The sequence below is a fragment of the Scleropages formosus genome, chromosome 8 (genome assembly GCF_900964775.1).
Source record: "Scleropages formosus chromosome 8, fSclFor1.1, whole genome shotgun sequence".
In the NCBI taxonomy this organism is placed as follows: Eukaryota; Metazoa; Chordata; class Actinopteri; order Osteoglossiformes; family Osteoglossidae; genus Scleropages; species Scleropages formosus.
The window spans coordinates 18440881-18467425 of record NC_041813.1 but is presented as its reverse complement, the minus strand read 5'-3'; the positions used below and the strand labels follow the sequence as shown (position 1 = coordinate 18467425).

Genomic DNA, 26545 nt, shown 5'->3' with positions numbered 1-26545 from the left:
TGAGAGAGAGAGAGAGAGAAAGAGAGAGAGAAAGAGAGAGATACGAAGCAGTGGCTGCAGACCCGCGCAGGATCCAGTTGAGGCACACAGCTCTGCCACCGAGCATCAAGGGGACGGCGTCAGCTGCCGTCGGAGGCTGGACAAGAGGTGGCACATAGGTAAGGGAAGCATGTACGACATCTGCGTGCAGGATTTGATCCGTAGTCCCGCATTTCGGCGCTGGGTCAGGATGAGGGGCGGTGATCATACTTAGGGAGGAGAATTCAGCTGCTTGGGGAATGCTTCTCTTTTACCAGGCATGCTGCTTGGCTGGTGGGATTGAGAGATTGGGGGGGGGGGATTAGGAGGAGAGAGAGGAAAGGAGAGCTGAATGGATCAGACTCATATGAGGATGCTCTCATCCTTGATCGGCGGATGAGGACGACCGATATCCAGAAGTCCCATTTTCAGGGGTGCCTCACTGTAAACGACACCCCGGGAGCCGCGACCCCCTTTCCCTCCCCTGGCCCAGCTGTGCTTGTCCTGCACCAGTGTATGGTAGGCAGCTGCAACCGGCAGAGGAGGGGTCTACCCAGGGCTTTCCGCCAAGCTCGTAAACCCACTTCACTTCATAAAAATAGTTTATCATCTGTGTCACTGCAGCAAGAAGCTGGAGAGAAACGCTTTGTCCAGTTTGCAGATGTGACATAATCATAGCGTTTATACCATACTACTGAAGTTACGGCATATATTCGCGTCACCGCGTCTTCACGAAAAGTTGGTTTATTACCAACCTTTTGTGGCTTCCTGAAGGCAACCAGCTATTTTAAGCAATTTTGGAAGCTGGTTAATTGCTCAGTTCAGGGTAAGTCCCTTCCCCAAGGGTCCAACACCTGGAACTCCTGGGACTTGAACCTGCAACTTCCAGGTTACACCATGGTTCTCCAAAACATTGTAGTTCTTTAAGGTCTTTTGTGTTTCACAGGGATTCTTGTGGTTCAGTGTTTGCAGTCATAGTCATCCCTTGCCAGTGGGGTAGTAAAAAAAGGGGGGGTGGGTGCCGCAGCCACGACTCCTTGGTCTTGATACGGTCATTAAATTTGCTGCCATGGAGATGCGTCATTCACTGATATTTGTATCATTTGCTCTTTTTGGTGTACTTAGGTTGGTGGATTAATTCTCATGGAGAACTTCACTTGAAGTATTTTATTTGGATCTTCGCAGTCCCTTCCAGGGAATTTTAGTACAGCTGTTGTGGTCGAGTGTGGTTTCCTTTGGGATCAATAAAGTTTATATCTATGTATATTAGGTCCTCAACTTACAAACACAACTGGGAGCAGAAGTCTTGTCCCAGTTCGACTTGTTCCCAGCTCGAAAATCAATTACCAGATTGCAATAGGAATGCTGAAAACATCCACTCACTTTTTAGCAGGTTAGGTTTTATAAAAACCTCAGAGATACGATAAATTTTGAAAAATAGTCCAACACTTCCATCAGTCCATTATGAGAAACCTCCTGTTATATGCAGTGGCAGCCCTTGATGTGACACCACTACATCACTGTGTAACACTTTTGTTTTATTACTTTACATTTTGCTAACTTTGAAACACTTTAAAACTCTCTTAATATTAGTTAAGTAAAAAAAATACTGAAATAATATTACTGAAATAAAAATTCCGCCTTTCTGCATCCAGTTCCTCGTATAAACATGTCCAATTTTTTTTTTTAGGTACAGGATTCTGTCAAATCTTATTAATAAAACCTTAATGGATAGATGTCCCTCAGTTTATATATAGGTAAGTTTCTGTAACTATTTTGAATGTGTCGATAGTAAATACTTTGTAGAACTTCAAAATGTAACATTTTATTAGCTTCAAGAAAAAAAAACTTAAAAATGAGTAATAGTAAAAGTGCATTCTCTCCACATTCATCTCATAAACATGTGCAGGATTCCTCATCTTTATTATTACTTACCACCAAAAACAGCACACAGAGCTGTAAACATTGTATCATCTGATAACTCAAGTTGCTCCCACCAACCTGCCAAATTTCTATTTTGTCTCATTGAGTTTTACGGCCAGCTAATGGCAGCGAGCAGAAACACTGGTCATTCAAGCTCCACGAGAGACATAAAATTGAGAAAAAAGAACGGTGAAGAAAATGCAACTAAAAACAAACTTTGAAACGTTTGCAGCTATGATAGTTTATATTATAACTCTAATGTTTGTAACACGGGGGGGTGCGGTGGCGCAGTGGGTTGGACCACAGTCCTGTTCTCCGGTGGGTCTGGGGTTCGAGTCCCGCTTGGGGTGCCTTACGTCCCGTCCTGGGTGCGTCCCCTCCCCCTCTAGCCCTACGCCCTGTGTTACCGGGTTGGCTCCGGTTCCCCGCAACCCCGTATGGGACAAGCGGTTCCGAAAATGTGTGTGTGTGTTTGTAACATAAGAACCAGTGTATCTAAACTAGCAATAGGCCTCTTCACCCTCTGTCCCTATTTTCCTATGTAGTAGCACTCGTTCTCTAGGTTGGTATAAATTCTTATGGTTTTGTAGCCTTGGCATTGAAGGTCCTGACCTCCATTTCATACCTTTATACCTTGCACTCTTGGAACGTTAAGGGGTTGGTGATGGTATTCCTGACCTTGCCACGTAACAGGCCATCTGTCACAACTGACTGTCAACCCTCTCCGCAGTGAAGATGTGGGTGTGTTGCTGTTGTGCTGCCTTCAAGAACTGTGCGCACAGGTGAATCAAGGAAAATGCAGAAGAGCAGTACGAGCATCACGATTTACACCTATGTGATTTATTTGCGTTTTTGGAAGGAGCCCATTCAGCCGATGCTGAACACATAGACTACCTGTAAAAACATCCCAGAACAAGTACGGTTAGGGAAAATCCTCCAGCAATGAACAATATGATTTTGTTCAGTTTTGATGTTGTCCTAAGTATCATAGAAATCTCTCTTGTCACTTATCTCCAGTGTTGCACATCTCTTACATCCAACCTCACTCTGCAGATAAACTGAAGACCAGAGGCTTGTATTATGCCTGCTGTTGGACCATCACGCCCATGACAGAGGTCAAAGATGGCAGTGTTTCCCCACAAAAACTGAGGGCTTTATTGGGAAAACCAGAGCAAAACAGGCAGCTTGTCTCTTTAAGAACCCAAAAGATCCTGAACTTTTCAACAAATAAATAAAAAAAAAAAAAACTGTGAAGACATTAGAGAATAAGTAGCATAACAAGACAAAAATACTAGCCATCAGTTGGACATAGTGTGTTCACCTGCTCCCTCCATCCCCCAAATCTCTCTGTAGTGCTCAGACCAGCTGCCTCAACAGTCTGTGTTGATTGTCCCTTAATTGTGAGCAGCTGGTCATCATAATTTTGGCTTGGCAGGGGTGGGCAATGGGGAGTGGTCCATCATAATCTGCCTAGGCTTCTTCTGTGCCTTTGTCCACGTTAACTGCATCCTACTCACTGGAAGCGGTCAGATCTGTGCAATTGTGCCGTTCCTTTTTGCACGGGTTTTCGGTTGTGTGAGCGCTGGGATGGCAAATACACTCGCATGCATCATACCTTCACAGTGGGCTGGCAGGAATCAATGGGAATAGCCTGACCTCATGTTAGTCCGAATCAGGCCTTTGTGTTGATCACGAACTCCTTTGATGGGTTTCATATGAGTGAAATCTCACATAAAACTGAAAGGCAAGCAAAAATATTACAGAAACAGCCATGTGTGCATGGTATATACTATAGAAGCTAGACTGGTGTCTTATGAAAACTCTTAAAAGCACTGATTCGTAACTTAACGTACCTTTTTCATAATAAACTGCATCTGAGAAACATCAGTCTGAGATCCTAATGAGCTGGTGGCATAGAATTCTGTGCTTTTTTCTATGGGAATTGGACAAGACAAAGCAAAAATGTTTCTAAAACATTTCCTTATTCTTTCTTAGAGTGAAAAAACTCAAGGAGATACTGCATTTTAATATTTTCCACTCTTTGCTGATGACATTTGTGACTGGTGGGATTGTCATAACTTTTTTTTCAGGCCAAACACCCTGAATTCACAGTTGCGATAAAATACCCTGGCCTTTCCAGAGGTTCTAGGAATAAGACAGAATTACTATGTAATGATGGCAAAAAAGGCAACAAAAAGCTACCTTTACCGCTGGGTTCTGACACTATGATTTCCGTGTAGTTAGAAAGGCTACATATTTAAATCTAACATGGATTTTTTCCAGAGTTAATGCAATCAATGAGAGCATATCTAAAGGTACAGTGTAAGAATAAAGCATACAGATAGATATTAAATATTTGTAGACATACATACTGAATAGGATAGGTGATCTCAAAGATCAAAAACAGGTGTCGTCATTACTGGCCTTAATATTGTATATAATCACACACGTGCAAACAATATAGTCTCTCTATGTTTAACTAATAATCCAGACGATACACCGTACGTGTTCATGATGAAAGAATACGGAAATAAAGATATTAAAAAACGAACAACTTACACCACCACTCGTCTGTTAGCCAAGATCCTGATGTGCAGTAAATATGGAGATGATTTCAATGGTGAAAATGACCGCTTTCAGCAATGGCATCAGTCACAGTCATTTAGCAACAAAACTGACGTCATCCTTCCTCTGGCAGGTCAGTACTACCAATATAATGGAAACTAGGCTGCCCTGTGTGTGTGTTTGTGTGAGGGAGCATCCCTGACCTGCTAATACCTTCTATGGCAGATGTAATTTTGATTCCTAAGAACCAGTCATGCACTGTGAGGTTATATACCATTAGCTTGATCCTAATCTGATTTATATCCACCCCTCAGACAAAAAAGAAAACCTGATTGAAATACAAAAATCATAGGAACAGGACCTAAGGCCAAGATGATGATGGACAAAGGGAGCACTATCACTATGGTTTTGTCTGTGCCTTCAGTACGGGTGCACATCTCTCTCCCTTGGCTCTGCTAAAATGTAATCCCCATCATTTATGGTTTTAACAGCTCTCACAGCTCTTCCCCCATGGGAGAATAGGTGGTCCAAGGGAGGGGGAGGCTATGGTGATCTTGCAGCTGGTGACAGGACCCTGGTGGTGATATCATCCCATCATGCTGGCCTCAAGAGGAGGGGAGGACTAGGCTAACCATTAAAATGAAATTACAAGACAATTGTATCTGATGTGCATCTGCTAAAGATATATCCAATGTTCAAGTCTCTCTGATTCAGTTATATTACTTTATATCATCGATTTAGCAGAACTATTCCGATTTAATTTGATTGCTCTTATATGTGGATCTGCATTACATGGCCAGGCTGGTAATTCTATAGTTGAGGTGAGAAGAGCTCAAACGGGAGATGGTTTTGTCCATGATGTGCTGAAATGAGCTCACTCTGTCCCTCAGAACTGCTGAGTCCTGAAAATGGCTCTCTTTTGGACTCACTTCTCTGATGGACATCAATTAGCCCAAAACCATCTGCAATGATCGTCTTCGTATTTTGCTGTGAAATTCAGGATTATATTGGCAATTAACGGAGTAATGCGGCTGTATCGGACAAACTAAGTACGTTAATAATCACGTGTCCATATCTAAAGCGCTTCGTCCGTTCTGAAAAGTACTTGTTTACCCTGAGTTGTATGTTGAAAGAGAGAAAGGCATTTGCTAAAAGCTTAAATGTAATGAAAAATACACTATTTCTGCTGCGGAGAGAGATGGTTATTTAGCTTTTAACCACTGTGGGTTAAACCACAGTAAATCACAGATGACATCATTTTAATGTGGCCAAAATGAGCCAATAAAAGCCCATCAGATTATACAGCATGGAAGCCATGCAATGGAAATCTCCTAGTTTGCTCATTTCTGGCATCAGTTCACTCTGACAATGCCTTGTTTACCTTGTTTACCTTGTTTTGACAGGGTCTACTTGCCCTGTGTGAGAATCTCATATCTCCCAGGTTTCTGACACCCTGGTCTGCAGCCACCGTTAACTGACAGTTATCTTTAATGTGCTGCCAATGGAGATCACCATGATGGCTCTTGTTTATGGTCTAAACGAATGTGGGTAGGGCAGGGTAGGGTAGGGTACACTCTTGCTTTCTGTGGCGGCTTAACATGGACCCATTAGTTATTTACCTCTCTTCTCTGAGTTTGGGGCTTTGCACATTATAGATGAAGCCTTTAAAATTTCATTACCTCCCCTTTTTTTTTTGCTCCTCAGGCCCAGTCCAAAGTCGGTCCTTGGGGTACGTACGAACTGTGAAAAAGATGCACTTTTCCCAATTTCAGCAGGATTGTTTGAGGCAAGCTAGAAGAAAGTTCCCTGGAAAGTTCCTCTGACGTCAGACACGGCTCCTGAGCTGCCACTGCATTCACAGGCCACGACGGCCGTTTGAAGCCCACATGGGGGCGACTGCTAACCCACCTCTGCGTCACAGAATGGTGAAAAGACTAAAATTAAACCTCTCAAACTACACGGCAGCCTCTTCAGACTCCAATCTCGTCTGAGCACGAAACGGGGAGTTAGAACTCCAGCTGAGCTATCAATCGAATCATTTGTATAATGAGTTTGGCTCTGCAAACAGGTCTGGATCCATAGAGCAGTCTGCGCTCTGGGTGTGTGCACTTTAGCCACACTATTTTCATACTTCCCGAGCCCTAATTTAACTCCTTTTCACATCGTGCTGCCTTTTTACTCTAGTATTCTAATCCTTAAAAGCAGCGATAATTAAGAATATACTGAACGTGTGCGTGTAGTATATCAGAAATAATTACGCGCTACTTCACTCTCGTGCACAATATTGTGGGTCAAACACACAGGTCACCCCGCTGATCCGGTGCTTAGGTAGCTTTCAATGTTATATTTAAATACTGAGCACAAAAAAGCCCTCAAAATATTCCAGTGGGCAGCTAGAGTCCTTTTACATTACAGAACTGATTTATTCGGCTTATTTGAAATTACTACTTAACTTCAGCCATGTGTAAGGGTTTCTATTTGCTAAAGAATTTAAGGCTCCAACCTCCAGTCTCCACACTGTAGACTACAATGCTGAGCTCTGCCATTCAACCAACAATCGTTGTGTCTCATTTTACTACGTCCACAGAATTCAGTCCGGATGGATGCTGGTTGAAATAAATGTGAAGATAATATGAAGTGCTGAGTTCATAAAGTCCTGACTTCAGGACTACCAAGCTATCCATGCTTTTCTCAGACAGACAGTGATGTCTGGAATATGTCCTAAAAAAAGCTGGAGCTGATGAAAAGGTACTCAATCAAATGTAGATATAGCAGGCTTTACTGTACCTTTTAGCTGTGTTTAACTCAAGAGCATCAACCTGCCAGATCCATACAGGGTCACACAGCAAAGACGTGAGGCTCTTCCTCCTTTGTCTTTCTCTCTCTTTATCTCTTTTGTCTGAGAAAAGGACGACTGATGCTGAAGATTACATGTGGTCCTGAAATACACACTCCCCTTCCTTCACACTCCACCGCTGACAAGCCATTTGAACCCCCTCCCTTCCGGGGCTGCTTTACATTGGCCTCAGCTGGTGGAGCTAAGGCCAAGGGGGTTGGGGGTGGCAATAGAGAAAGTCCTTTTAATTTCCTGAGCGACGGATGTCCTCTAGGGAGGGCATTTTCACGGTTGATACTGCCTGTCTGTCTCGAATCTTGCCACCTTTTTCGCCAGGCTCGGTCGCCCATGTCTGAATGTCCTCATGTTACACGAAACGTACAAAGGGCATCACAAGATTTAGACTAATTCTGCTATCTGCTACGTATGTTCATTTTTTTATCCTCGTACAGTATATGTCATTTAGCCATCTGAACATGTACGTATATTCATTTATTTAGCTGACACTTTCTCTAAAGTGGCTTACAGCGTTGAGGGCTTTACAGTGCAAAAGGGTACTATAGCAGGAGGTGGGATTCAAACCTAGATATTTTGAGGATAAGGCAGCAGGTCTAACCACTACTCAACTTACTGCCCACCGATTTCAAAACATTTATCGTAATAAACACTGTGAGGGTTCGAAAAAAAGCCTTGATGCTAGAGGTTATAATCATTGTATCCACCCAGTTATTACAACGTCATGAGGTCCGGTTGCAGAGCACGGACGTGTTTTACAGGAATGAGTGCGGTTTGCTCCTTGCTGACTCGCATCTGGAACGTTCCTCCACCGGAAGAGAAGCTGCAAGAAGTGTACTTGTGTATTCCACATTCGCTGAATTAAATGGCTTTGCTGGCAAATTGGATGCCTTCATAGTGAAAACTTTTGTTTTTTTACCCATTTATAGTGACGTTAAGAAGAACTACATGCTGAGATGTGACTTTAGAAATGCTGCGCATCCCCATCTCCACACCGCTGGCCTACAGAGGAGGATTCGCATCCTGCACCGATATCAGCTCACTCACTCTCTGCTTGAGGAGAAGCTTGACTTCTCAGACTTGATGTATTTATCACCCTGCACGAGTTTGAAGACACGCACACTCTTTACCGCACCTGCACCCAGATGCTTTTCTACCTCTGCAACACTGCAGTACTGAACAGGATTTACTTCTGAGATCTTAGGTAGGGCATGGAGATCCAGCACACCTGTCTAACAGTCGCACTCCTCCAGGAGGTCCCACGTCATCCTGTCTCCGTGCTGCATCACTGGGATTAGGGCGCAGATACGGATCGGGCTGTTTGGCCACCGCTTGCAGGGAGAGAGCGTGTGTTTGTCTGTGCGGCTTTGCAGTGGAGGGAAAGAGAAGCACGTGGGGATGAGGATCAGAAAGAAGAGCGCAAAGGCTGCCAAACAAATCATCTCTGTCCTTTTTCACCCCTCCCCATGCAGCCAACTTCCACCCACCCCCCTTTCCAGGTTCTCCTGACCAGGTGATTGATGAAGGAAGTCATGCCGGTGCTCACGGCAGGCACAGGTATGAACCCCGCTGGGGCTCGAGGTGGGCGGCTGAGGGTATCTCTCTGCGCCTCCGATTCACAAACCACGTGCCACTGCAATGCAGTGCGCCAGGCTAAGTGATATGCATACGGATCCTGCTGGCTAGCCTAGTTACTCACTCACTCATACGCTCTGGCAAACACACAGCGGAACTACGCATCATCGCTGCTGCTTGCAAAACGGCGCGCTGCCCTGAAATCAGGCCTCCCTGGAGAGACAGCACTAAATATAAGGGTGTTTTTTTGCTAAAAACCTTCAATCTTCTGTCAGCCAAGCTGCAGAACATCTCTCCACCACCAGCTATATAAAAACATGTATTTGTCCAAAACTGTTAGTTTATAGAGGGGGGCGCGGTGGTGCAGCGGGCTTGGCCGGGTCCTACTCTCTGGTGGGTCTGGGGTTTGAGTCCTGCTTGGGGTGCCTTGTGATGGACTGGCACCCTGTCCTGGGTGTGTCCCCCTCCCCCTCCAGCCTTACGCCCTGTGTTGCCGGGTTAGGCTCCGGTTTGCTGCGACCCCGCTTGGGACAAGTGGTTTCAGCCAGCGTGTGTGGTTTATACACCTTGTTCAGAAGCACAAGCTCCCTCCTGAAACCTGATCACCAACTGTCTGGCCACAAATCAAGACCCTTAACCACTATGCTTGCTATGCTATCCTTGGGCTAGACTAACCCTCCGAGGTGCCGGTCTTCTCTATAGAACGTCCTCAAACTTAGTGTGACCATGTGATTTGTCCTGGGCAGGACTGCACGAAACTCTGGCCCTGCTGACCTCGCAGCTGAGGCCAGATGCCAATCACAAGGAGGACATGGTGTTCCTCAAGGACATCTTCAGCGAGAAAGGCCTGGGCAACCTCATGAAGGTACAAGAGCTCACAAGGCAATGTGTCTTCCCCAAGTGTTAATCATCTCTCATTTCTTGTAGCTCCAGTCTATCATCAGCAATACAATGTGCCAAGAAACAGTTATGCACAGTTATGACTATGAGATAAATGTATCATGAATTTTTCTCTCTTCCAATGGTGACGCTTCCATTTTGCCCACTCTGGCCTCATGCATATGGGATGTAGATTTCTATCATCTGCAAGAACGCTAGAGTGACGTTTTATTATTACTTTTCCCTCTTCTTCCATCTTGGCGTTGTGCTACAGATCCACGAGAGGCTGCGACAATACGAGCGCCAGAGCCCCACACCAGTCCTGCACAGCGCCTCCACCCTGGCTGAGGATGTGAGTGCCACACCATTAGCAATTTCAGCAACAATATTGCAAAAGGACTAAACATTTGGCACAGAGTCTTAGGGAGGAGTCTGCTGATTCTAAAAAATCCAATTCATTCCTACAGTGCATATAAAACTATGAAATGTTGTCGGAAAAAAAAAATCCCATTAGTATGTTCTGTGCTTTCGCTTATTTAAACTCTAAACAATCATTCTCAAGTGAAATAACATGGAGCAGCTCCAGGGCCAGAGGGATTCTGGGTAATGGGAGAGTTGTCGGAACATAAAGGCAGAGCGATGGCAGCAGGTAGCTGAACAATTACCAGTCTCTGTTTGACGCATGTCGACATGTAATGAGAAAATTCACTTTCCTCAGACCTTGGGGTAGCAGCTTGTCCACAGCGAAGGAACAGGCCTCGAGAAAGGGAATTCCTTAGCGTGGGGGATGGAGACGGAGTTGACCGATCAGGCTCCCTTAGCTGGGGCGTCGCAAATCAAAATGTGCAAAAAAAATTCTAATAATCAGATTCACTCTCACTTTCCCTTGTTTATTCTGTGTAAACAGTTGTTACTGAGCCTGAAAGGTATCAGTTATTGAAACGAAACACACCCGTACACCGTCCAAATACACAGGTGTGATACCTTTCAATTGAAGGATTTTCTGTATGTTGAACGAGAGGAGGACTGGACCACCAGAACATGAGACATTTCTAGTGGCCCATACGCATCACACAGTTTTTACCCTACTCACAGAGCCCTGGTGTGCTTTTGGGCGGCACGGCGACCAATGCAGGCACCTTGAAAGCGCTGACTCCGAATAAACTGCTATATTAGAACTCCGGCATCCTGGCTGGCCGTATTCCTGCCGGGGGAAATGAAAAAGCTTCAGTCTACTTATTCCCTGGTGGATACAGCTTTACTGTTGTTATTTTGTTGCTCAGTTGACTCTTTTACGTGTTTATACTGCTGGGTATTTTTCTACACCAATTCAGGTGAGCAACTTGCTGAAGGGTACTGCAGCAGGATCGCTTCTTATGCGACAGACCTGATCTTCACCTTCCATCTGGAGTTCTTCAAAGTCTACTACCTGCAGTACCCGCTGCTTTGGCTTTAGTCATATCGCCCGCTTACGGCGTACTCGATGACGGCTGTCATATTCAGTCCTGCACCGGCTTGGGCTGCTCTCTGCTGTTTTCCCCCCATTTGAGGCCCAGAGCAGTCAGACTGATAACAGCACTCTGTCTAGTGAGTCTCGATGGCCCTCTCCCCACGTAGAAATCACTGATTCTGTGATTGACAGGTTGTGGAGGAGTTGCAGAGTGGGCCAATGAGCAGCGAGGAGAAGGAACTAATGCAGCTGCTGATGTCACCACACATGAAGGTACCAATATGTTAACCAACGTACCAACCAACAAACTAAACCACACAATGACACTGCCATCAATCAGAAGTCGCTGTCTGTGATCATGGCCTAACCAGGACTTAGTGCCTTTGAATTAAGTTTGTCAAGACACTGTCACTGTCCAGGCTTTGATAGGGACTCAATGTCATAGACAGTCATAACCAGGACTCATTTCCCTCAACCAGGACTTACCCAGGACCCAACTCCACTGAGTGAAGTTTGACCAGGACTTAATGTCATTGACCTAAACTAGACCTCACTGCTCTGAATTGGAGCTTAAACAGGGTTCACTGGCATTAACCAAGGCCTGACAAGCACTCTGTGTCGTTGACCTGGGCTTAACCAGGACTTAATCAGGGCTTCGGAAATGAAATGCAATTATCTTGCTCAGCCTCAGCTCATAAATGCATAATTTAATTTCCTCTTTATACAGAAAACACTCTTTTGTGGTGTGCCAGGTGTAAATTGGGAACTGATGAAAATGTGCTTTCCATTCTGCAGTTGCTGACCACTCACCTAAACTATCATTGCTCATTTCTCTTCTATAAAGTCCATGTTTGATCAGTACAGTTATCTTAATTATATCCATTAATAGAACCTTGCTTTGAATGAATGCGACGTACAGGGGGTGTTGTATTCCCCTTTGGGACAAAGGTTAATGAGAATTCATTACCTTTCAAATTGACCTTATATTGCGTTTCCGTTCTGAAGCTCCATCAACTCATATGGTCTAGTCACACTTCCAAACGTTATTTTTCAGCCTTTCTGTAGTTCCCATTTTCTCTCCTTGTCCACTCCTCCTTCAGGCTGTGCTCAGCGTGCACGACACTGTGGCGCAGAAGAACTTTGATCCGGTCCTGCCTCCGTTGCCTGATGACCTGGAGGACGAGCTGGAGGAGGAGTCGGTGAAGATAGTGCGACTAGTAAAGAACAAGGAGCCCCTGGTGAGCAGAATCTGGTTGTGCAATTAGAAAGACCATAGAATTCCTCATTACTGACAATTTAAATGTTACTGAGAGAAGCATTTGAGTGATGAACAGTTGTGGAAGAGTCAGAACCACCATCGCATCTTTACTTCATCTTTAACAAGGGGGCAACCATTCGCCGAGATGAGACTACGGGGGCTGTCGTGGTGGCCCGAATCATGAGGGGTGGTGCTGCAGATAGGAGTGGTGAGTTCCCTGTTTGTATCGAGCTGGCCGAAACAGGACTGAACTAAATGTGACAACGGTACTTGGATCCCTGTTTATTAGGGTGGTATCGATCTGGATGGTCCCATCTGCATGCATCCTGCTCCCAAACCACACCCCACTCACAAGTGGGGGAGTGTGGGGATGGAAGATGAATATTGCTTTGAGGTAAAGTGACAGACTGGCGATATATGAGTGGAAAAAATGGATCAGGTATGAGATGTTTGAACATAGAGGCTGATGAGAATAGAGGAAGCTCAATAAGAGTTCAACTTCAGAACAAGATGTACAAGAATGAGAAAAATAGGGCAGGGGAAAAGAAATATTACCGAACAGAATAACACAAATGCCTCAAGACTGGGTCTGTCCACTATAATTTTATCAAAGAGACCTCCTAAACTGGAAAGGGGAGGGGAGGGGGGTGTTCTGGGAAGCTGACCACTGCAGTTGCCATGGAAATGTGATCCTTCTGAGTGTGTTTAAGTGTGCACAGATGTGACTTACTGTAAGCCTCTATGCTGTACTTCTTAATTGCATGCATTCCACTTTATAGTCTTATGAACACCTTTTTTCCCCTCAATCCCTGGCTCTCGAAGGCTGCAGCCTGCACTGATTTTCTTTCAGCTTTGTTTGCTTATGGAATTAATCTATAGGACCTTAAGCCACTGCAGCCAGTGGTTTTCAGTAACCATTTGGGGCTCTGTTGATACACATTATATTCTATTGATCACCTGTTCACTTAAGGGGTCTGATGTTTTGACATTTAGTTGTATCACATCACACAAAGCAAGACTTTTCCACAGCCTTCAGCCGTGAGATCCACACAAGATCCCCTCCCACTACTCCATGCAGGTCTCGTGCACGTAGGCGACGAGCTCCGTGAAGTCAACGGCACCTGTATCATCCACAAGAGGCCCGACGAGATCAGTCAGCTGCTGGTACGGAGCTCTGATCCCTCTCAACTCTGTTGTTCATATTGCCTTTGATATCGCTTTTTCGTTCGGCAGCTAACAGAGTGCTTTCATCTCCACCACCCTCAACCTCAGAATGCTGTCATCTTGCAGAAATGTAAATCAGAACGTGCTTGAGTGACACTGAAGAGTTTACACAGGATCCTTCAAAACCAGACACAATGTATTTTTCATGACGTTGATATCAATTTTGCATAGTTGTAGAATGAAGCTGAAGTCAGCAACTCAGTTGTACATCTTGTAAGAATGAAGCAAGAATTTTGAAATGATGCTGATGTACATGTGTGCAGGTGAGGTCTATAGCTGGATCATTGCTGAACAAGCCATTTCCTCTTCTCTGTGCTCAAGTCCCAGTGTCAAGGATCCATCACGCTCAAAATTATCCCAGCCATCAAGGAAGAGGACCGGCTGAAGGAGAGCAAGGTGTGATAAGGTGCAACTCTATGACCATTCATGAGCTCAAATATTGCTGCTTTCTCATTGGTTCTCTGCTTTTGTTTTGGACAACAACGGGCCGCTGTTGCCTCCAAGGTGTACATGAGAGCCCTGTTTGACTACGTGCCCTCTGAAGACAAGGCCACGCCCTGCCAGGAGGCAGGACTTCCTTTCAAGCGTGGGGACATCCTGCAGGTGGTGAGCCAGGATGATCCCACCTGGTGGCAGGCCAAGAGGGTGGGGGACAGTAACCTGCGAGCTGGGCTCATGCCTTCCAAGAGCTTCCAGGAGCGGTAGGGTCTGCCCCATTGCAAATGCATCTGTCCAATGGTTTCAGACATCATTTTATCGGTGCAATCTGAGGTTTCCATGACAACTATCTTTTCATTTTAGTTATGTACTTACTATAGCTTTAATATGAATACCTTTGTGTTCCTTGGTGTGGTGAATTTTCGCTGAAAAGCATTCCTCAGAGGCACTGCGATAGCAACCGGACCGAAGACCTTTCTTCTCAGCCCAAGGTCTAAGGACAGTCTTGCTTGTAAAAGACAATCAAACAATTCTGAAGCTCAATGAGATGGCAGACGAAAGTGTGCGCCAATTTTGTGTGACCTTAGCGTCTCAACCTGTTGATGGAGTTGCTGCCACTGCGATGTCTGCCATGGTTTTCTATCCTCTGAGCACGTCTGCCTTGCATAGTCCTGATTCTCTACTTTGGCTAACATCAAATGCACTAAGAAAAATCCGACAAGTCAAAGACCATCTCTTTTTTAAATATTTTTCCTTCGTTTCCTGTGTATCCTTCATTACTATCCTGTTCTTGTTAGATTTCTTTTCTCTCTGTTTTATCAGACGGCTGGCTTACAGGACTAAAATGGGCACGCTCCAAAATCCTAGATCACCAGGAAGACACCTTTGTAAGTTTTTTTTACACATTTAAATATTGCTGCAGCTGGGGTCAGTATGATTTTCATTATGATTATTGTAAAAAAAATATTCCAACATTGTATTCATTATTTATTGACTCAAGCAGGTTTTCTGTTTAGCAGCCTCATTGAGTTGATTCCTGGATTAATATATTTTAAATATACATATTTAATGAGTTTGTTTCTCTCCCTTTCTCGTAATTCCAGAATTACTCACTACTAAGTCGTTGCCAGTAGAAGTTAATTCACATGAACATCCCTCCATTTATTTACAGTTTGGGTTCTGTAACCCTGAACATCACTGTAACAAAAAATACTTTGTCTTTTTTCTTAATATTCGGAATGACTTCAAGGCACACAAACACACGGGCATTGGCTGAAGCCGCATGTCTCGAGCGGGGTCACGGCAAGCCGGGGCCTAACCCGGCAACACAGGGCACGAGGCTGGAGGGGGAGGGGACAGACCCAGGACGGGATGCCAGTCCATCACAAGGCACCCCAAGCGGGGCTCAAATCCCAGACCCGCCAGAGAGCAGGACCCGGCCGAACTCGATGCACCACCGCACCCCCACTTCAAGCCACATTAAAGCTAATTATAAATTACTAAAAAAAAGTTATTTTCACAAACTCCTACTAAGTCCAAATTTTTTTATCTGTTCATCACATAAACGTGTATTATTTGTCATGTTACTGATTACCAACACCCATTATACTGAATTCAGTCTCTTAAGCTCCTCCTGTAACTTGGTGTGTTTTAGCGCCATCTATTGGCTGCATGTGTAAACACACGGTCTTTACTTGGATTTATTCATTTAGGCGATGCTTTAATCCACAGCAATTCAGAATATTAAACTACCTACAATTATCAACCCATTTATACAGCTGGATAATTTCACTGGAGCAATTCAGCACAAGTACGTTGCTCAAGGGAGCTACAGCTGGAAGTGGGATTTAAACCTGCAACCTCCGAGTCGGAAGGCAAGCGCTCTAACCACTACTCTGCCAGCTGCCCCCACTGCAATTCAGACATGTTAGGAATTAAATGAAGATTATACAGTTCAGAATTAAAAAAGATAAACAGGAAAATGCTTGTGTCTTTTAGAATTCCTAGCTTAACTCTGCTGAAAATGAGGAGCCGGTGTACTGTAGTCCTTATACACTATATGGCCAAAGTATGTGGACACATGACCATCATACCTCTATGAACTTGCTGGACATCCTGCTCCAAAAGTATGGGCATTGATATATATAACAGCCTGCACTCTTCCGGGAAGGCTTTCCAGAAGACTTTGGAGTGTGTCTGTGGGAATTTGTGCCCATTCAGGCAAAAGAGCGTTTGTGAGGTCAGGTACTGACGCTGGATAAGAAGACCTGGCTCACAATCGGTATTCCAATTCATCCCAGAGATGTTCAGTAGGGTTGAGGTCAGGGCTCTGTGCAGGCCTCTCGCGTTCCTCCACGCAAGACTCGTTAAACCATGTCTTTTCGGATCTGGCTTTGTGCGCAGGTGTGCAGTGATGCTGGGACAGAAAAAAGCCTTCTCCAAACTTGCCACAAAGTTGGAAGCGCACAGTTGTCTTAAACGTCTGCGCATTGACGGTACCCTTCACTGGAACTTAAGGGCTTCGCCCAAACCCTGAAAAAACAGCCCCAGACCATTTTCCATCCTCCACCATACTTTACAGTAGGTACTAAGCATTCCGGTAGGTAGCGTTCTCCTGGCATCCACCAAACCCGGATTCGTCCGCCAGACTGCCAGATAGCGAAGTGTGATTCATCACTCCAGAGAATACGTTTCCACTGCTCCAGAGTCCAATGGCGGCACGCTGTACACCCCTCCGGCTGAAGCCTGGCATCATGCATAGTGAACTTAGGCTTGTGTGCAGCTGCTCGGCCATGGAAACCAATTTCAAGAAGCTCCTGATGCACATTCCTTGCGCTGATGTTGCTTCCAGAGGCAGTTTGGAACTGTGTAGTGAGTGATTCATTCTGCTGCCAATGTTTGTCAATGGAGATTGCACGGCTATGTGTTGGATTTTACGCACCTGTAAACAACGGGTGCGGACGAAACGCCCAAACTGAATAATTATAAGGGGTGTCCACATACTTTTGGGTGTATAGTGTATATTTGGGTTGTGTTCCTGGGCCACAGATTCCTGCTACCATGACTTCCAAGAACAATGACACCACAGAGGGCTATCTGAACACTCTTTGTTCCACAGTGCCTCCCAATGGCAGTGGAATCCAGCTCGTTGTTGCGGCTGCAGGTCACTACATTTATTTGTGTTTTTTCCTTCCTCACTGCTGACGCTTAGATGACCAGGGCTGTGAAAAAGGTGGGTATGCCAAGGTCCTCAGACATACGGTCCCAGTGCTACTCATTATCTCCTCTGTAAAGCAAACACAGTCTTGTACTACGTCTACCTCTTGACATGCCAACAACAGCTGCCGTAGAGGAAGAAGCGAAATGAAACTCTGTTCTCCTAAGACCCTTTTGTGAATGCACAGAGGTCAATCATTCAGTGGCTGATTTACATTTGGGTTTATTCGTTTATTATTGCACATTACAGGGCCTATGTGAATTATATTTCGTATTTATCCCACGTTATTTGTTGTTCTCCCAGAATGAGTATAATCAAACTGTTCTGTAATCTGAGCATGAAAGGGCGGCTGGCTTGTGGTCTCAGGGTCTGTTTCCCTGAAGAGAAAACCAATCCCCTGGGCCCTCTCCTGCCTCTCAACTGCAATCCCACCGGCTGTCAGCCTACAGAAGTGGAATAGAGATTCTCCAAGCTCTGGTCCTCGAGTTCCCTGATCAGTCCTATCCGCCCCCAACAGCCCTTGCAGCTGAGAGTCGCTTTGGCGTATCGCATCGAGACAGGCAGTTGCTCACTGCAGTCAGCTCCCCGTCACCCCAGTGTCCTTATTCTTCTATATCCCCTCGTTCTGCTCCTGCTCTTCTTCTGACTTGTCGTTTAGGATCTCATTATAATCCCTATATTGTTTATTTCCTGATATAAATGATATGCTGAGGGTGACGATATAATTAAAAACGTTTAATGATAAGCGCTCTCACGTATATTAACCGCAGATGTTTGTCTCGATTCATTGCTGACTGGTTGATCGTAGAATGAGCTCGTGTTTGTCGCGTCATCCAGACTGGAGGGAGCCGATAGCTCGTGCGATCATATGGGCACCACGGAAGCCGGTCAGAGTGCTTATGACAAACTTCTGCACAATTTCACACTCACGCATTCTCACTGCGAGGAATTATGCCTCTAAGGAACATGTTCACGTGTCTGCGTGCTGTTAGCCGGAGGATCCACGCTATAGTCGAGTCGTTGGCCTGGCAGGAACAAGAGCCGTGCTTGATCCCTAAGTGTCCAAGCACTACGCCTGGTTTCTTTCATTGCGGCCGATGCAGAAGCTGTGAACTTCCCAGAATCCCCTTTTCCTGTTCCTGTTATCCCTGCAGGAGACTGTCCATACTCCCGAATGCTTCCCAAGTGCCTGCCTTGCTCTACTGTCCTCAAAAGCCCCAACTCCAACCCATCTCTCAACAGTCCATTGTCCATGTCTGTTACCCCACATCTTACCCCCCCTTTTCCCTGCTTGCCTCCCTACAGAGGACTGTGACTGTGAGGGATATTTCAATGGACATTACATAGGTGAGCGCATGCATGTCTTCTACGCCTACTCGCTGGCCTCAAGCAAACTCGTTCCAACGTAGCCGCTTTGGGCAAAGAGGCAGTGGACTTGGCTGGCCGGGGTGGATGTCAGTGGGAGGGGCCATCAATCCCAGGAATTTATTGGAGTATACTGGAAACTCCAGAAAAGTGGAGGGTCCGTTTTCAGGTTTACCCAACATGCTTGTTCCTTAGTTTAACCTTCAAAAGAGAACAATTAAAGACTCGCCACCTTTAACTCCCATGCGTGACTAAGAAATTACGCTCATTATGTAAAGTGTTCTCAAAGCTGCTGCAGCTCACAGAGGATTTAATTGTTCCTGAAATATGTGCATCTGCTGCGTGGTGCAACATCTGGGCGTGCCGTTTCACAGTCACAAATTAAAGTTGTTCTTAAGCATTTTCCAGTCATGAGCAGAGGTCACATTACGCCGCAGCTGTGGAAAGTGCTAAAAGAAGTACCCACAATTCATCTGGGTTAGCGCTTGGAGTCCTCGGGTAGTGTTTAGATCCTGATGATTCATGCTAGATTTTGCTGCATTGTCTGCATTCACCCGTCCCGGAAGGCCCCCCTGCTTACCAAGTGCAGTGTTAGAAGTTCCTGCTCCCGTTCTCGATGATTCATTAAGTGTCACGAGGATGTGGACGCAGCTTGATGTAAGCAGTTGTGGGATTCAAATAGTCCCTTGGCTAAGCCTCCTGGCCTGATCCTCAGCACAGGTCCTTCATGGCATGAGCATGCCAGCAAGTGGCCTTACATGTTATGGTTTCCTTCATGGGCTCCACTTGCATTACAGAGACGACAGCACCCCCTATCAGCGATGTTTATATCACACGGAGCCAACTCTCTCCGCACCCTCCCTTGTGGCCGCGTTGCGTGTGCCTGTGCTGCCTAATCCCCTCAGCTTTGGACGCATTGCATCTGAGCGGTGCACGGCTGCCCTCCCCTTGCTAAATCCCCCATGCTACCCCCTTACGTGAACACATAAGTCTGGTTGTGTCATGGTCTAATACGAGTTATAGTTTCTCCAAAGTGTAAGCCTGTTGCGCCCTCCTGCGGTCAAGCTTTTTCCTGGGAATTTTACACAGGTACTGTCCCTGTCTACTCCAGCGTATTTACACCCTCTCCCATGCATCATCAGTGTGTTGATTTCTGCCCACACATATCGCACCCTTGGCACTCAGGCCTTGCTCTAGACTCAGAATGATGTTTTAGTGAGAGAACCCGTGGCAGGCATGGGTGGGGATACCATCAGAATGATTTCCTTTGAATAATACATGCTAGTATTTAGAGATGTTTGTTGGCAGATCTAATGGGTCAGACTTTCCTTCTGAGGCCAGAGCAAAGCATTGTTCAGCAAAATAAAGGAGGAACGCACTCAATCAGTGCAGCGGTGGCTCAGCTCATCTACCGGCACTGGCTTCACAGCTTACCCAGTTTAGGAGAGCACGTAGAGGAGGCATAGGAAATTATTATTCAACAAGTGCTTAGTACCTTCACATTTTGAGGTGGCCACCAGATAAGCGGTTCACCGATGACCTCTGGTCAGTCACACATCTGGTTTCATATCGCACACTTTGCAAGTTCACTTTTTACTGAGATAACTGGCACTAACTGACATGTATCTTCTTTGGTGACAGTGCAAGGGAGAATACAGTACCAGTGAAAAGCGAGAGTCCACCTACTGTAGAACGGAGTTTGTTTCCACAGGATATTTGACCAACAAGCTGGATCAGGAAATGAGCCATAATGTGTCCCCAGCTCTTATGCAGCTTTTTCTCTTCTGTCAACGTCATCCCATTAGGGTTGCCAACCCCTGGAGAAGAAAATAAGGGACATTTCTGGGTTCTTTATAGGAAAACAAGGGACACTCGGAATGTCTTTGTAGCTAATGTATATGTGTAAAAAAGGAGTCTCTGCTTGACTGAATTAAATGCTAAAATGAATCTGAGACATTTTTCTTTTAGCTCACTCAAATCAAACGTAGTATTATCCTGGAAATGTATAATCCATCGGTTAAAATAGATTTTGTAATATAGCTTGAAAAGTAAAAGTGTAAAGAAAATGTGTGTATAATAGAATATACAAAACAACAGCTAACCATATTCAGTATCGGTTGAGGTGGTGCAACAAAAAACTGGAAATTGCCCCTTGGGGGGTCGTTCCATCGATCATTTTCTGCGGACGCATCTTGCTTTACGTCGAATAAATCTCTCTTCCAAACAAAGTTTAAATTAGTTTGCCGTAAACTCGTTCTCCCTGACTTGTCCGTCTCCTATTCTTTTTTTATATTTCTCTAATCGTTTTCGTTTACGAGGTGGACTATTTGTAGCCATGATGACATCTAGTCATCTAATTAGCTACCTGCCTTGACCCCTCGCTGGGGGGAGGTTTCTCCTTGACCCCTCCCACACTGTCAAATGTAGCAACGACCAATGACAGTCGGACTCGCACACGTGACACAGCTGTGTTTCATATCCATTTTTGCAATGTTTTCCTAATCTTCTTTTAACACTTTAATGAGAACTGCGAAGTTTATTTCTCCAGTAAATATATGTAATAAATACTTTTAAATGTCTCTGGGTGTGAAAGGTTATGGGACAAACCGCGTTCCATATGGTTTTAATACGGAACGCAAACCCTACGGAACGATTCTGTATTATACAGGACGGTTGGCAACCCTACATCCCATACAAGTATTGCCCAGAATGGCCAAGCATACTCAAACTTTTGACTGGTTCTGTATATCTTGCAATGCTTTATTTACTGTTGGTCACAGAATACCACACTTAGTGCGTTATTCTCAGCTGTGAAGCACTATTTAATTACAACCTCCACCTTATCTTGCTGTTACAGTTCATGCAACACATTACTAAATATGAAAGGCAACACTTGACATCAAAGTGCTCGACACAAAGCAAAGAGGACCACTTATGTGTTTGTGCGTGAGTTTGAGGGCCTGGGTTCAGGGGCAGCATCTCACTGGTAGCCCTTTGCATCTGTCTACCTGTCTGCTGGTCAGCCGGCTTGCGAAGGAGCTTCCGCTTGAGTCGCAAGGACCGCCAGGAGTCCCAGTCCAATGAGGACAACTCCGACTTCCTGACCTACGAGGAGGTGACGCGACACCAGCAGCGCCCTGGCGAGCGGCCACGTCTGGTGGTGATGATCGGTAATGCAGCCCGAGCTCTGTGGACCTATCTAGCTTGGGGTATTGATTTTGTGGAAATTGTGGTTTCCTGCACTCTGCCCTGAACAGTTGGAGGAGGGATGAAAGTACTCCTTGCCACAAAGCAGTACGTGAATGAAGGCTCACATGCAAAAGCTTGCATTTCCTCGATGTTTCAGAAACTCTTCTTTGACTTGCACAGCCTCAAGTCCTTGGAAAGACAATGCTGTTGCTCCCTGAGAAACCTTCCGCTGTCTCTCTGGGCAGGTTCCCTGGGAGCTCGGATCAATGAGCTGAAACAGAAATTGATAGCAGAGAACCCCCATCGCTATGGCGTTGCTGTGCCGCGTGAGTCCTGCCGTGACTCCCCGTCTACCCATCCATTTAAGAGTACAGTATGTGCATGTAAACTCACGCATGTACATGTGCACCTTGGGTGTTGAGCCCTTCCTTCTGTTTCTTTCTGAAGACACCACAAGGCCCAAGAAGAGCCACGAGAAGGAAGGCGTGGAGTACCACTTTGTGTCCAAACAGGCCTTTGACGCTGATGCCCAGAGCAACAAGTGAGTGGTGCTTCACTAACCTGTCTCTCCGCATCATTTTTACCTCCCTACTCAGCATGCATGAGCAACTGCTCATCACAAAGACTAGATGCATAATTTTCTTCAGGGTTTCCATTGTATTTTTGGCAGCTGTCCTACATTTAATATTTTTCTTTCACAAAGGATGCAGTTGGTAGGCCACTCTGTGAAGAGGTATCAAAACTAGGTCAATATGAACTGGGCAGCTGAATAAATCCTATTACATAGATGTCCTGAAAAGAGATAAAGCAATTTCACAATAACAACACCTCATTGTGTCTGTGCTGTAAAAGAGAAGCTGGCTGTAGTGAAAACCAACAACAGTGGGTCCCCAAGGTCAATGGATTGAGCAGCACACATGTAGTCCACTATAGAAAGTTCCGGACAGCTTGTGTGTATCCCTGGGCTAAGGCATGACTTTGCGGTGAAGTGCTTAGCTGAACCATACTCCATCCTGCCAGGTTCATTGAACATGGGGAGTACAAGGAAAATCAATATGGCACCAGTCTGGAGGCCATTCGTTCAGTACTAGCCAAGAATAAGCTGTGCATCGTAGATGTACAACCGGAGGTAAGAATCCATTTACTGTAGTAATAGGAACAATGGTATATCATCATAAAGCCTCAGACCCAAAGAGCCTTCTGTATCTTCTCATACTGTTATATTACCTGTGATAACATTATTATAAAACATTAAACACAATTAAGGATAAATGACATGAAATAAACCAACATTAATGACTCTGACAAGAGAAAACCATGTCTGGTGGGATCAAATGGCTCCTGTGTTGCCAGTAGGCAGCTGAGCCACAAAAATTGTGTAACCATTGGAAATTCGATAGATGCCGAAGATGAAAAAGGTAGACATTAGATGAGGAAAACCTCTCTCACCCCAGGCACTGAAGACTTTGCGTACAGCAGAGTTCAAGCCCTATGTGATCTTTGTGAAGCCACGGATCCCGGAGAGCCAACGACAACGACCCAGTGACGGTGCATCGCCATCAACATCTGAGCAGTTCCGTGTCACGGTAAGATTGCCCTCCACCACTCAAATTTAGTAGACTGCGGTTGAACTGAGGTGTCACAGCTTCTGCATCATGCAAAATACACGCCACGCTTCTGCACCGCGGTGACCCCAATGTTCCTGCTCCTTGTCAGGATGAGGAGCTGGAGGAGATGCGACTGTCGGCTATGCGGATTGACCAGGAGTACGGTCACTTGGTGGATCGGGTCCTAGTGAAGGACGACACGATTAGTGCCTGTGCAGAGCTACGGTGCATTCTGGAGCGGCTAGAGCGGGAGGCCTTCTGGGTCCCTGTGAGCTGGGTGCGGACCTAGTCCAAACAATCTGGGGGTCCCTGGCACCCTCTTTCTCTGAGTCCTTCTCTTACCCCTGTCTGTCTGTCCCATCACACGGACATGCAAAAATCCCAGAGACAAATGCACACAAGGTGGGTCCTGAAGGGTGTGGCATGCCTTAATGCAGGGCATTCCAAACCACTCATACCCACATCTATAGATGTTCTACACCTCAACCAGAGCAATCCCCCTGTGTTGACAAATGAGACAGGTAAGTTTCCCTTTGGGAGGAGCAGTGAGGGAAAAAGATGGCTGAGACCTGCTGGTGGTCAAAGAAGTTATAGAAGTTTGTAGAGCCGTTGGACTTGGAACCCTGCATGGACCCCTCATCTATGAAGACTTAGTCCAAGTTCAGATCAGTCCCTTTAGCATTTTATGGTTATTTATTTGATTACTGAACTGTTTATAAACAACATAATTTATCACAGCAGGAACTCTATGTCATATCCCACTCTCCTACGGCTCAACCTGAAGAGCTGGAACAGGGTGTCAATCAAGGGCCGCTTGGTGGGGAAGCGGTTTCAGCAAGTATCTTGGCTCTAACCTCAAGAGAGCTGTCATCACATCACAACCATTTCCAGTTTTCATTCACTGATTCAGCGGAACGAAGTGCACAGCTGGATGAGCAGGGTACGCAACGTACTATAGATGTCTGTCCACTGCTGAAGACCAAAAGGCCCTTAAAGTTATCCAAGACATCCTCAGTGAAGCCTCTTCTGAACATAAAAAAAGGAACATTTCAACCTCATGGTGCTTCCTTCTTTTCATTATCCTGCAGCCATGTGAATGAACAAGGTCTTTATAAAGCTGGTGTCTGAGATGTAAAACAGTCTTTACCATGAGTCCAAAGGTCAACGCAAATCCAACGCCTTCCAGTACAAAATGTTCATGGTGTGCTACACATCTCTGTCACAAAACAGGTCTTTTTCTGCATCATTCAGCAACAAAGACACCAAGGACCCTTCATTTCGGTTTCAAGCAAATCCCTTCATGCAAATATTAATAACTGCACAAACGGCACAGCGTGAATACCATTTTGTCAGTATGAAATTGCAAATCATATCAATTATTCCGACTGAGGTTGGTATGAGAAAAGGATGAACCCAGGCAGCAATGCAGTTCTACAGGAAATCCCAAGGAGTTCAGTGGTTTTCCTTCTCTGTGTGACAATATCATTACAGCACAAATAAGCAACCAAACTGTCACACATTGTTAAAATTAATGCAAATATATGAGCCCAAAAATCATTCCATAACCATTACGTTGAGACTGGACTGCGGCAATGTGAGCAATATAAAAATCGGCTATATTACCCACTGAAGCGTTCATATAAAAGACAAATATGTTTTAATGTATAATAGAGACTGTACTCCGCAACAACCCATCACTGCAGTGTCACCCATCTGAGGATGATTTGCAACTATGTTATTTGTGTAAAAAACCTGAAACCTGTGGAATGTGCCAGAATCCCAAAGCCTCTGAATCCCACACAAAATGTTTCCATAAGCTCTTACTGTAATGTACTGTTACTTGTGAACCCATTATTCAGGTTGAATTTGTACCATGAAAAAGTGCCATAGTAAAAGCAAGCTATGCTGTAGGTGGTGTTTTTTTTACTGCTGTATTCATGCATACTTGAAAAACAAACAGAAAATTACTATATTATCTAAAAAACTTTAGATGCATCTTTTACATTCATTTATTAATTTTACATGTGTACCATATAATACTGTTCATTATTACGCTGCAGGGTTATGAAAAGCAAATACACCTCTCGGAAAGTTTTGTCTTTAAGACATGCGGATGTGAAATAATCATTTAAATACTACTAGTGGCTCAAGGGACCACATTTAAAAAAAGTAACACTGTACATTTGTACTTTTCAAACATTTTGAAAAACTATACATGAATGTGCTTTCCCTGAGTGGTAACACTGAGCATACCTCAATTTCAGTGCTGTGCGTCACCACAAATAGCCACCTTTCCCTCAGGGTGAATAATCCAGACCCTGATCGCTACGAGCAGGACATAGAGAGACATACAACTACTGTAGATTGAGGATATCGGCCCTCGGTAATAAATAGCCGGTCTGTCATGAACACCACATTGTTAGTGTTGCGTACTGCTGTATAGTGTAAACAGCACCGCACTGTGGAAGGTTTCTATACTGCATTCAACAATTTTACCAGCCCATTATATTTACATATTTAGCAGACACTTTCCCAAAGTGACTTCCGATGAACACTATGTAGTGTTCTCAGCCCACACACCTTATTCACCAAGGTGACTTACACTACTTACACTGGGTAGCTCATCCATACATCAGTGGAACACACTCTCTCTGTGTCACTCACACTATGGGGGAACCTGAACAGCATGTCTTTGGACCGTGGGAGGAAACCAGAGTGCCTCGAGGAAACCCCCGCAAACATGGGGAGAACATGCAGACTCCACACTGACTGCGTGGGGATCGAACCTATGTCCTTTTGCCCCATCCGGGTGCTGAGAGACAGCAACACCGCTCACTGTGTCACCCCACGCTGCAGTAATAAAATACTTGACTTCTGTTGGCTGAGGAAACACTGTTTTTTATATTATACATGAAATGAATACTGCCGAAGTGCACTTAAAAAGATTTGTACACCGTGAGCAAAATCTTATAACCTGCAAGTCATC

General features: G+C 45.1%; 1 protein-coding gene across 2 annotated transcripts; it reads left to right on the top strand.

Moving 5' to 3' along the window:
• Positions 1 to 25429, top strand: mpp3a (MAGUK p55 scaffold protein 3a). 2 transcript variants are annotated; one of them, XM_018756927.2, is made up of 20 exons: positions 1 to 158; positions 8830 to 8914; positions 9679 to 9797; positions 10086 to 10163; positions 11454 to 11534; positions 12362 to 12499; positions 12646 to 12727; positions 13598 to 13683; positions 14065 to 14139; positions 14248 to 14444; positions 15004 to 15068; positions 17393 to 17413; positions 18704 to 18745; positions 19787 to 19852; positions 21787 to 21933; positions 22198 to 22278; positions 22400 to 22493; positions 22973 to 23081; positions 23407 to 23538; positions 23669 to 25429. In XM_018756927.2, exons 2-20 carry the CDS (start codon positions 8878 to 8880, stop codon positions 23846 to 23848), a joined length of 1830 nt encoding a protein of 609 aa, XP_018612443.1. In that variant the 5' UTR covers positions 1 to 158; positions 8830 to 8877; the 3' UTR covers positions 23849 to 25429. The 2 variants fall into 2 exon arrangements, with proteins under 2 accessions (XP_018612443.1, XP_018612444.1); XM_018756928.2 differs by lacking the exon at positions 19787 to 19852.
• The last annotated feature ends 1116 nt before the right edge of the window (positions 25430 to 26545 follow it).

Bases quoted from the DNA above. Each gene is read 5' to 3' on its own strand.
- mpp3a (XM_018756927.2), top strand. From the start codon at position 8,878: ATGAAGGAAGTCATGCCGGTGCTCACGGCAGGCACAG. The intron at 14,445-15,003 runs GTAGGGTCTGCC...CTGTTTTATCAG, and splicing joins TCCAAGAGCTTCCAGGAGCG to ACGGCTGGCTTACAGGACTA. The intron at 23,539-23,668 runs GTAAGATTGCCC...GCTCCTTGTCAG, and splicing joins CTGAGCAGTTCCGTGTCACG to GATGAGGAGCTGGAGGAGAT.